Source organism: Dysidea avara, chromosome 2 (assembly GCF_963678975.1).
Source record: "Dysidea avara chromosome 2, odDysAvar1.4, whole genome shotgun sequence".
Lineage (NCBI taxonomy): Eukaryota > Metazoa > Porifera > Demospongiae > Dictyoceratida > Dysideidae > Dysidea > Dysidea avara.
This window is the reverse complement of record NC_089273.1, coordinates 8,303,720-8,316,452: the sequence shown is the minus strand read 5'-3', so window position 1 is coordinate 8,316,452 and position 12,733 is coordinate 8,303,720. Positions and strand designations below refer to the sequence as shown.

Genomic DNA, 12,733 nt, shown 5'->3' with positions numbered 1-12,733 from the left:
TGATTAGGTGGCGTCCGACGAACTGGTTATGGTATGAGGTGGAGCTGTAGTTACTGTTGGTATTGAGTCCAGCGGCGTCAGAGCTGTCCCAGGCGACCGTGACACCGTGCGTGGGCCAAGGTAAGCAACTTGTGGAAACGACCCTGAAGGTGGCTACTAGCATTGTAGTATCGCATCTTGTCGCGTCGTCGTCCTGTCCGGAATACTTGTTCCATTAGGCGGCCCTTCCTCCGGCGTGACAAAGCTCTTTGCTTGCTCAATCCAGCAGTCGACCTTCCCAAGGACGACGACCCTCCCTTTCCTCAGTCGGCGATAACTACGAGTATTCATCTTGAAGATTAAAAGCCACTGTAACTGGCAAGATTTGTTACAACAGGTATGAATTACTGCCAACATGTTCTGCTCACTTTGTTGCGCATGCGTTGTTCTTATTAGAGCCCACTGTTGCATGCTAATATTTTGGGTACTTGCGCAGCCTGCGCTTCACAACATTAACTGTGTTTAATAACTTAAACTTTATTTAACAGTATCAGACTTTACCATGAAAGTTTTCCAGTGAAATTTATAATTCTGTGCCTACTTGTGAATCCCCCCCACACCCCTTGAATGATTAACTGCACACATATTATAATGTTGTTTTTCTTTATCTACACAGCATGTCAATCAAACTACAGCATGGGAATATTATGGCCAAGACAGACCTCCAATACATTGGCTAGAGTGAGATGTTCATTACTTCATTCCAGTTTCAGATCAGGAGTGGATATTACTCGAATGTGTTATTCTAATGGAGAATGGGCTGATGTGGATATGTCAGCTTGTACTATGAGATCTGATGCTAGGCCACTTGTAATGATGGAAACTGATAATGGAGGAGATGTAACATTAATAGTTAGTGAGGTATGTATCTATATCCATACTCAGCTAACTATGTTGATATGAGATTAATTTTTACAGATTACAAATATCCTATCAGAGAACAGTTACATGCTATCAACCAGTTCTAGTCAGTCATTCTCATCATTCAATACACTAGTGATATTAGTTACTATCAGTGATGATACTATTAGTGATAATGTTACTAGTGTTATCCTGGAGGATGTCTCCTTCAATGTGTCTTTTGTGACTGTCTTCATACCAGCTTGTGAGTTGAGTAAAATTTGCATTCTGTAGAACTACTTTTGCAATTCATTTTATTCAAGTGCTTATGAAAAATATCTGTTCAATCCACAGTCCAGTGTAGTTGCAATCAATCACTTTCATTAAACAACTCAGTAAACTACATTTGTATTGGACCAAGTGTTTCACCTTGTGTGAAGACCATTGATGGAAGATATGAGGTACAGTATGTATCTATGTATAATATGAGTACACTGTACACATACAGTGCATGAATACATAATAGCAGTCTGTGGACTACTATGACATGCTGTAAATATTATTTAGTGCAACACCCCTACTTATACTGGTAATGAAGTAAGATGTGGATTAGATTCTGACAGTGATGGATATCCTGATGTTCAGTTGGGCTGTATTGAACCACAGTGTGAAATGGTTAGTAGACAAACTACGGTACCGCTCAAATGCAAAAGGTTTACCAATTAAGCTCCTGGGATCCGGACCCATTTTGCTTGTGAGTGTTCAACTCATTTCATTTTGGATGAATACTCATAAGCACAGGGACTTTAACTAGCAAGATTTTTAATAGTTTGCACTCTTGTGAAGCGATGTTGCGTTTGAGTGATACTATACATCTGCCAATGCATACAGTACATCAGTGCTATGGTTACAGTATGGGAGTAGTAATTTAATTTTTATGCAAAACAATAGTAGGTGTGAATGTGTTGTATAGTATATACAAGCTTAAGGAATAATTAGAAAGTTTAAGTTCGATGAGGGATCATAGAAAATAAAGTAAGGAAACAAGGGAGGTCGCCTACACCTGCAGATATGCTAGTGAACATTTAATCCCTAATCCAGTCTAGATTGAATTAGGGGTTAAAAGTTCACTAGTATATCTGCAGGTTAGACTGAATTAGGGATTAAATGTCCACTAGTATATCTGCAGGTGTAGACGACCACCCTTGTTTCCCTACTTTTTTTTTCTATGATCCCTAATCGAACTTAAAATTTCTAATTTTCCTTAAACTTTTTGTTTACCTTTTTATAACATTATTATGACTTGTGAACCTACGCATACCACATCAAAAGAAAGGATGGCACCAGAATTAATGTTTTCATCTGAACGCGTGCCACAGCTATCAAAAACTGCTTCAAAAGTGCAGTTGCCATTGTGCTTCGCTTTCCTGTTACACAGTGCTACAGACAAAAAAAAGGTAAAAGAATTGCCTCTGCAATAATCCAATCACCACGAAAATATGACAATTTGCATGCCTCCAACTATCAATTATTGCCTCGAAAGTGCAGCGGCCATTACGCTTTGATTTCAGCTATGTTACACAGCATTACAAATGAAGAACAGTGTTAGAATCATCTCTGCTGTCAGTCCAGTAACCACGGAAAATATGGACGATTCCCGTTCACAAACGTACTGTAGGGAAGTCATGCATCGCGCTACCATGAATCGACACCTTGGACTGTTGCAAAAAGAGATGGGACACAAAGGAGGAAAAAGGTAAGTCCATGATGTATGCATTGTATGTACTGCGATATGCCAAAAGGCATGTCTCCGGACAAAGCAAAGACAAACAGTGAAAAAATCAAGCCCGTAGCCTTAACCGTTATTGAGTCACACTTGTCTGAAGGCATCAGGCAGGCAGGCGGGTGGGTGGGTGGGCAGGCAGGCAGGCATGATCCCTATGATAATATGTTCACCTGTTCCATTACCGTATAGAGGGAAACTTTAGTGGGGGGAAAACTTTGGAGAATTTGGCGATTTGCTACAAATTCAACGAAGTTTAACCCGCCAGTTACTCATAGCTCCTGCTTTATAGTTATAGATTAAGCTTGAAATCGCCTAAGTATACCCTCGCCAAAGTTTCCCTCTATACGGTATGTCAAATTTCTTTGTTGTACTTAGGCATTGTGTTATTAGCTACATATCTTTCTTAACCATTGTAGGATGTTTGTCCATTAATTTACAATTCAGATGGTAACACTGATGAGCCATGTACTCTGGACCAGCAGTCAGGTGATTGTTCTGTAATAATTTTACAAGGGTAGTGTGTGCTAGAAACATTGTTTAACATACAGTAATGGTAACCGGATCTGTAATAATCTGGCATAATTGTGCATTCTTTGAATTCTATATTATTATAATTATATAGTATTTTGTATAATCTACATAGCCTAGTCTATACTCTGCTTAAGCACTTACTTCATATTCCAAGAACTTTTGGATTTACAGCTCTATACAAGTAACAATATCAAGACTCACAGTAGTGAGTCGCGAGGCCAAGAAGCACAAAGCGCATGTCCACAATAATAATAAACACGCGACCACTACTGTGAGTCATTTACATGAGGGATCGATTATGCAATCTTTTAAAATCCGCTTGGCGAAATCTCAGCCTTACTAAAAGATTCCGCCTCGAAACCAGGGGCATGTAACCTTTGTATAATGAGTAACTACCACTTGAAAAGTCAGGCGAATTGTTGGAGTAGTTTGTTCCATCGCCCACCCATTTAAAATGTATTTAATTGATATTATTTATTCAAATGTGCATCGTTCTTTTTTTCATTTTCTTCGTCTTTGCATCCCATTGGGGTGATTTTCTTTCAACCATGAAGTCGTATTGTAAAAAGGTTGTGGCTATCAGGGGCTTTTTACGCAATGTATCTGTACGTTTAATTTCACTAAGAGTTGTTCGTTAGTTTATGAGATCGCTTTTGTGCTCTTTGAAGATTCAAACTTTCCGCCATGATGTCGAGATGTGAGGCGCCCGCATCAATTCCCAAACCCAAACAGTGTGGAAGTGGTTAGCCATAGCGAGCTGGTTGATTTCATTGTGCTGTCAACTCTTGGTTTAATTGTGAGTCCAGTCACTGATTTGTTTTAAATTCACCACAGTATGCCTCCACTAACTTGTTATAGCATGACTCCGGCCCATGCAGGGCCATACATAGCTATAGCCAGCTGTTTCATACCCACTGTAGTGATATAGTTGAAGTAACTTACTGCTACATTACCTGTGCATGTCTTTAATCCCGCCCCAGCCCTTCAGTGTTCACTTAAAAAGTCAGCATCAGCGCATCACCTTTCAGCACTTAACCCACAATTATAGAAACTCTTTAATGATAGCATCAATATACTGTAATAGTAAACATTTACATTAATGATCCCATAAAATAAAAAAATGCATGACTACAATAGTACAAGAAGCCAGATACACTAGTGTTTGGCTATGAAGTACCACCAAGAGTTCATAGTAGTGGGGTCTTGGTAGCTACCACATATTAATTTTTCTTCACCATTTGCGTGATTTGTCCATTGACCATAAACTCACCCGCCAACAGTCACAACATCAGTATCCACCCTGCATATACAGAAAAGGGATACAGTATGGTAAGGCACAGTTAACTAAAAACATGTAATCATATAGTCGACTAACATGTCAACAAACACTTAATTCCACTATTATGATTATTGTTAAAGTGAGCATCCCACATAGCCATTCCCAAGATGTATTCAGCATACTGCAGCAGCTGATGACCAATTTTGGAATATATTACTGACTTGTTTTGAGGTTCTCACCTACATTGTTGACATAACAATTATTGTTGCTAGGAGACATATAAACTAGGAGGGACTAATGGTTATAGCATAATGGTAAACAAGTTACACAACAGCAAAGGAAGTTTTAATAAACTAGCAGTGATTGGATAGTTGATAGATAAAAGTAGAAGACAATTTGTAGTATTTCCAGTCCTGATTGTTTGAGAATAAGCACATTACCTGCTATAAGCATGAAAAAAGCAAGACAGACTAAATTTTAACAAAAGGTTTATGATGTAAACTCATTATGCACCTACCAATGTGTTATCCCACCACCCCCCCTTGGATGTAAAGCCTGTAAGTGGGGCTTTACAAGGCAAATTGACACGAAACTGCTGCTTCACTATGGGACGTTTGACAATCATTTATTAAGCAACCAATTATTTTTTCTATGCTATGTCAAATCCCCCACATTGCAACTGGAGCCAATGGTGGGGATTTGACACAAAAGGTTTGTCCTACCAATGGGCATTTAACATTCAGTTGTGCCCACTATAGCCCTATATATGCCCGAGAGGAGTTAGTAGGGCAATACATTGATATGTGCATTATATATGATATAGTGCATCTACTGGGGTGAGTAGATTAAGCCTGTACCTTGTGGGCCTAAGCATGTTCCTCTCCTGCTTTGAAAAATAATCTTTTATTGTCTGCCCCTAACTGGAGTTTGCCTGACACCTTCAACGTCACAAACAGCTATCTAAAATGGTTAATTTAGTTTTGACCATTGGCAAACTACAGCACTCAACAATTATATCAGAGTATACAAAACTCTATATATCTGCCCAGTTACTATATAGTAGGATCTATGGTTGTCTCAGATCTGCTTATATTATTATCACATCAATCAATCGATGCATAGTAATTATGGCCTACTGTATGTACGCATTTAGCTGAGCCCTCAAAAATATTAACTCATCTGTAGTATTGACTTACCTGCTAATCATTCAAATGCCTGACACATTATTTATAGCCAAAGTTTTTACCATGCATACATTATAGGAAACCATAAAAGTATATAGCCTATTAACCTTTCCTGAACTGTTGATGGAAATACTTGTTTGCTCTTGACATCTTTGTTGTCATCACCAACCATCTTGGTCATAGACGGATCTAGGAGACACTGTCAGGGGGGGCCAAAGGGAGGCAAGAAGTTTTAGCACACAACAGTGTTTATTCCACTGTGAGGATAAGAATGGAAGTATAGTACACAAGTTATATTCATTTGCATAACTTTATTCAGCATGTAGCTGGATGAGTGATGGACATACAGTTTTAAGACTGTAGCTAGTTGGAGAAACTTTTAAAAATTAGACTTCCTAGGTCTGAATTTGAGAGCATTTTGATAGCACTTAGCTAACTATATGCTTTACAACACATACAAAGATTGCTTAGCTTCTCTGAGATAAAGCTGTTTGATGGTCACAGTAAAGATAAATCAAAATAAGGAGTAGCTAGTGTTGTTATGATTTGTAAAAAATGTAAATTGGAATTGTAATTGTTCTATTAGAGCAGTGACTGCTCTATTAGAGTATCTCGATCTCTGCACAAAAATTCAAATTTATTTGCCTTGCTTTCTTTACAGTGTACAGTTTAGCTATAACTGTAAAGTACATTTACAACTGTTGTCTTTTATTTGCCCATTGGCTTTCTATACTTCTGAATAGCTAGTGTGAATGCATGATTCTAGTTTCTGGTATCAACGTAGTGCTGTAGGTCCAAGGGGGGCAAGAGAAGGGCCAGAGGGGGCACAGCACCCCTTGGCCCCCCTCAGATTCACCTATGATTTTGGTTGGTTGAAATGTTGAGAAAATATCCTCTTTCATTTTTAGCTGTTTTCACAGGGTTCAGCTCAACTTGTTCGCGGTCTGACCCATGCAGCTGGAACAGGCCAGCCACAAGGCTCTGGCAAGGGGGTGTCACATCAGGTCACACTGTAGATAGATCTGCAACCACAGTCAAAGTCTTGGCCGGCGAAATTTTCACCTTGACCTTTGACTTGCAGCATTTATCATCTTTGACCTGTGACTTAAGCGTTTCTTGTCGAACTTTTGACTTCCTCTTATTTCTCTATTTTCCTAATATGCACCTGCGCTTGTAACCTAGTATAATACTTTCTTAGTGTGTGCTACCAGCAGTTGGGAGAGAAAAATCCTTATAATTATGGCAAAATGCCTGTTGGAGCTTTAAAACATCTTCTTGGAGATCCTTACTTCTTGTAAGTTACGTATAATTTCATAAACTTGATACACTGCTTGAAGTATCTTAGTTTACTACAGTGGTATATCCCCAGTACATGGAACAGTTAATTGTTTGTTATTTTAGTAGTTTTTCAGTAAATCCGCATTCACTGATGTTTTACTGAGAATTTAAAACTTAGTAAAATAATTATGTTCCATATACTTAAGTTTACTGACACTTTACTATCAGTATATCTACAGTAAGGCATCTTAACAAATTAGTAAACTAAGAACCTTCAAGCAGTGATAGTAGCTATGTATAGTTTTCGATTGTGGATTTCAAACCCTCCATATCATCTTGACCCTTGACCCACTGTAAGAGCTATTTTGTGGCCTTTGACCATTGACTTAGAGTTTGATTGCGGTTGCAGATCGACCTACAGCAAGAGCCTGAGTGACACCCCCTTGCTCTGGCCTACACAAGCATAGTATATAATCCCAGGAAGCTACTATGGCATATGCATGGGAGATTCCTGTCTAAAAATACGACGGTAGTTATATAGCCGTTTACAATGACTTAGCTATACACGAACTTACCCGGTGGCAATTTGTTGGGAGAATAGTGTGATGCATTCAGTGTCATCAGGCTTCATTTCCATTCCGAGGCATACACTGATTGAGCAACAACTCACAGCTGATTCGGCTCCACTTGTCATGCACAGATTTCGTTATATCACCAACCCACTGCTTCAGCAAGAACAGTTAAGACTGTAACCTCGACTTTGCCGGTTCGTATTTACGTGAAACATCACGTGAGATATCACATGAGTCCTTGTGGGAATTTGAACATTATTTTCAGTTTGAATGAATTTTCTCTTAGCAAGTCACTTTTAGTAGTGCTTCTAAACACTGAACTTGGAAGCTTTTGCTACTAATATAGCTAGCTAATCTGTTGCTGAAGCTGTTATTATGCATGCATGCATGCAGTGTCCGAGGCAGTGTCTCCTATGTAATGTAATACCTAACTGTGTGTTCTCTAGTCAACAAAAAGTAGTGATATCCTGTGCCAAAAACAGCCCAGCTGTAAAAAATGGCGAGGCCAAGAATGCACAAGTACATGTTCATGGAGTAACCAAAAGACATGATATCAAAATGTGACCTAGAAAGCATTTACAGTATAGGCACTTTTGTGCATTCATTTTCTATATGCTACACATTATCACATGCAGCTAGCTGTACATGTGTGCTTGCAATATGAACAATACTGCTGAGATGATTAAAGATATTACACTGCATTGTTACCAAAATTGATTTAACTAAAAATTTACAATTAGTTTCTACTTGGCCATCTTTTTGCACTGTATATTAAAATAAAAAGATGGCCAAGTAGAAACTAATTGTAAATTTTTAGTTAAATTAATTTTGGTAACAATGCAGTGTAATATCTTTAATCATCTCAGCAGTATTGTTCATAATGCAAGCACACATGTACAGCTAGCTGGATGTGATAATGTGTAGCATATAGAAAATGGATGCACAAAACTATACTGTAAATGCTTTCTTGGCCAGATTTTGATATCATGTCTTTTGGTTACTCCATGAACATGTACAAGTAGATTTGTACAGCAAGTATCAGGATGATTACAGGCGCATAAGGCGCATACTACAATGGTTTTAACTTATAAATATGGCAGTTACAACTTGAACCTTTGTGTTCCCAGGAATCCATTGCTGTGTAATTTTTCCTTTGGTCTAGACCAATGAATGAGCAAAGATCCATCACGTACTACAGTGTATCTCTTCAGTTTAATGTAAACAAATGCCTTCAACTTAAGTATCTGTGGTCTACTGCAACAAAAGCTACTGCCAAAGTCCTCTTGTACAGGCAATTGAGATGATATCTAAGTGTTTACCATTGCCCCCTTTCTTCAAAAAGAGCAAATGTTTGAAATAAATATGAATGTTTTATAATATAATACTGTACATATCAATAAACAATGCTTATGCTGTAAACATAAACCTGCAGAATTACATATATTGGGTTTATGCACATCTGTTACAATATTATTGTGTACCCATAGCAATGTAAAAGACTATTGTAATGTTCCTCTATATGTGACCGGGCCTATGAAAACAGGGCATGTGGACACATAAAAATTGCCTACTTTTTCAAACTTTGATGGGTCATAACTTTCTATTCCATTATTACTTTGCCATGAAATTTCAACACTTATTCAAAATTTAGTTGGCTTTAATTTACAAGGTACAGAAAATAGTTTGTCCCAAAACTGAGATATGAGATGTTATATGCTGGGATGTGGTTTGTGCCCACATGCTCTATTTTCGCAGGCCCAATCACATATATACTATCTTTAGAACAGCTTCTTTTTCTCTATTTCTAACTGTTTAACATGTAAAGTGCTGAATAAGTGTTGCTGAGTAAACCACCACTTGTGTTACCAGTGTATGGAATGAATCTGTTACCTTTTTCTATGGCCAGGCTGGTTTTTAGTTCTTCAGCCCAATAACACACTTTTGGCATTGCATAAATTAATGCACCTTCAGTGCGTCTGTGAATTTATAAAGTGTGAAATATGCACAAAATCAGCCGAGCTGTGAAACTATGGTAAGACCTAATAATACTTGGGTGACAACAGTTGTGAAATCAAAGGCGATGGCCAAAACATATCTATTAATTTTAATAATGACTATGTGCATATTTAAAGTTTATTGGCATTAACATCATTGCAGCCATTTCTTGGCTGCCACATTTGATTTTACCCCGGTTTTTAAAGCCACGCCATTTTTCACAGCTTGGCTGTTTTTGTGTAGGTAACTTTACACTTATATCTTATTTACCTTATGTATTATTTTAGAAACTTTTAATCATTAAACTGACACAGTCCTGAAAGCAAGATTGAGATAAATGTACTAAAACCACACAAATATTTTGCAAATTTACATACTGTTTTCAAATTGGCATATCTCATGAAACGTTAGTCCAATCTTTTAATAATAATAAATAGTATTTATCAAAGAAAAAGCCATCTAACCATAATAAAATGTTCAAAATATCTGACTGAGTTTTGGAAAAATCATATAATTGTCATGCATGAAATAATTAAAATTTTAATGTTAAGGGTGATGCTGTTTAGTGCAGGGCCCAGTTTTAAAAATATTATAAAAACTTTCTGTAATTCAAGGAATTTATAATTGATTAAAATTAATCATTAAAAAAAACTTTACACCAAGAAGCTTATTACTTAATCATTAAATATTTTAAGTGCCAAATGCTCCCATATGGGTGATTTTCCAATATTCGATCACGTAATTATAACAAAGCACTCACACAATACAAAGTGTTGAATCACTTTGTTTAACTTCACATGGGCACTTTCGCTGTACCCGTCAGCCATATTTGATACTAATATATCGGTTGAATTAGTAGTAGATGATGAGCAATAATTATGTTTAAGGTGATAGGATAAAATTGGCAGCATATTTTATACTAAAAGGTATAATATACACATCCCCACTATGTAGTAATATCAAGGCCGGAGGAGACAGTCCGGTTGGTCAGGCCTGAGCCGGACCAATAATCTGGAGTTGAACCAACTAGCTGACCAGCTCAAACTACATTACTCTCATGCAATCTTTGGACGATCACATCTACATGTAGCTACGTACATTTTACAGATGTTATTGAAAATGTATGACACGAGTAGTTACCTAGTTTCTCAGCCTAACTAAAGCACAGAACTACACGTATAGTACCTCCAATTACCTTACAGTACAGCATAGCATTCGTATCATTTCATACAGAAATGATTGTGGGTTCTACGTACAGTATTACGTGTACTGACAGTTGGCATTTATCACGTGTAAGGCAGGTGCCTTCTTTGATTCTAAACCAGCACACTTATATCACAATTCAATCTTCATAAAATAATCATTAGCATTCCTTGGCTTGTCTTTCTTGGTTTCTTTTACTGGGCGAAGGGCTGGCAGTGACAAACCAAATAACTCATTCCGCGGCAAGAAGCTGTACACCCATACATTACATGGTGGCCATCTGGATGAGATGTTGAGTAGAAATCACTCCTCTTCAACTACCCACTAGTTCTGTCGAGATACTGAACAAACTCTCACATCGTGCCATTTTCGAATACTGATTGGTCTCGTGACTGTCCACCAGTATATTTACGTGATGATCCGTTCACTTCATACAAACCAGTATAGTAGTATACTGTATGTTTGTAGCTATGTAGCTTTTTATTGTAGCTGTGTGAATTCACTGTATAGTAATTATATCCTAGCTAAAGGGGGCCATGCTACATGGGTTCCCTGTGAAATTTCAGGGGGAAAGTTGCAAGTTGCTAGCTAGTTTTACTTTAAAATGCATCAATTTTAAATTTTAAGGCATTTTCAAGCCTTTAAATTGCAAAACTTCTGCAGCCCCTGGGGTTTACACCCCCAGACCCCCTTGAACTTCTAATTGCTAGCTATAACTAAATGAACCATACAGCAAGTTTCACTGATGCTGTGTCCCCTGTATGTCAGGTCTACAATTATACATAGTATAGAAAGTCCGAAGAGCAACAGATAGGCTTGAGCATGTTTATATAGCTAGCTAGCAGTGAAATATCACTAAAATTGCATATCTGAGTGTCTATTTTTTTTAAATTTCCTGTGGGAGCTTGCCCCCAGACCCCCCTAGAATGCTTGTGCTTTGCAATTCATAAATGTGCTTTGCACACTGTGCAACACTGCACTATGCAACACTGAGCTCCTCTCTCATTGGCATGTAATAATAGCAATTTCAACATTATAGTCAATGGCCTGACCAACTCAATTTTCTCTCCTCCGGCCCTGAATATGCAGGTAGATGTAATGCATAATATTAAAACTCCTTGTCTTTGTAATTTATCACTCAATCCTAAGCAACTACTTTTGTATCAACAATACATGTTGGTTTACTCTAGATGCAGTGTGCAGATCAGAAAATGATACAACATGGGGAATAGAGTGGCCAACTGTACCTGTAGGATCTGTGGCTACTCAAAAGTGTCCTGGTCTAGCTGAATCATCTGGTTAGAAATGTGATGAACATTGTATTAGTATAATTCATGGATATGCAGCATATACAAGAAACAATAAAATATAGTGTTAGGCTACAAAGTCTTTGTTCATTTCAATATCCTATTCCCAGTACTTATCTAATTTGGCTTTTGAACAGTCCAACAGTGTTTGACAAAACTATCTCTTCTGGTAAGCTGTTCTAACTATTGATAACTCACTGCATAAAGAGATTAGAGAGAACATTTAATCTAGCATATATTTTAAACAGCTTCATATGGTGGCCTCTAGTGTTTGTAGTAGCAGCTGGTTCAAAAAAGGTTGTAGGATTAATATCATAGTAGCCATTTAATACCTTTGAAAAGCTCTATGAGATCACTATGTTGACAGTGACAAAATACAGTAAAGTATAGTAAACCCAAGGATCTCAATCTCTGATCATATGACAAATACCTTTGTAGCCTGCTTCTGCACTTTCTTTAATACTTTTATGTCCTTGTAAACCTGATCTATCCTTGTTCTTAGTAAACTATTGTAAATACTTCATACAAAATGTGTCAAATTGTTGTTCATTATTGTCCACCTTCCTAGAATCCACTTACTTTAATATTATCTTGCACACTGTTTTACCAGTGAAAAAGCTCATCAATTGGTTGGTACTGTACATGTACAGTGTAGCTATAAGGTTGATTCGCACAATGAACAGCTACTTAGCAAGAAAATTTACTCACTATCATAACAG

General features: G+C 37.5%; 1 protein-coding gene across 4 annotated transcripts in view; it reads left to right on the top strand.

The window, feature by feature from the left end:
- The window catches only part of LOC136246544 (uncharacterized), a 108,709-nt gene that overhangs the window by 58,216 nt on the left and 37,760 nt on the right, over positions 1-12,733 (top strand). For all 4 annotated transcript variants that reach the window (XR_010696593.1, XM_066038042.1, XM_066038043.1 and 1 more), the window contains exons 25-30: positions 656-900; positions 958-1,144; positions 1,234-1,340; positions 1,447-1,554; positions 3,082-3,151; positions 11,898-12,005. Coding sequence is in view for 3 of the 4 variants with exons in the window: in XM_066038042.1 (XP_065894114.1) it covers positions 656-900; positions 958-1,144; positions 1,234-1,340; positions 1,447-1,554; positions 3,082-3,151; positions 11,898-12,005 (825 nt within the window). In the remaining variant the exon portion in view is untranslated. The remainder of the gene's footprint in view (positions 1-655; positions 901-957; positions 1,145-1,233; positions 1,341-1,446; positions 1,555-3,081; positions 3,152-11,897; positions 12,006-12,733) is intronic.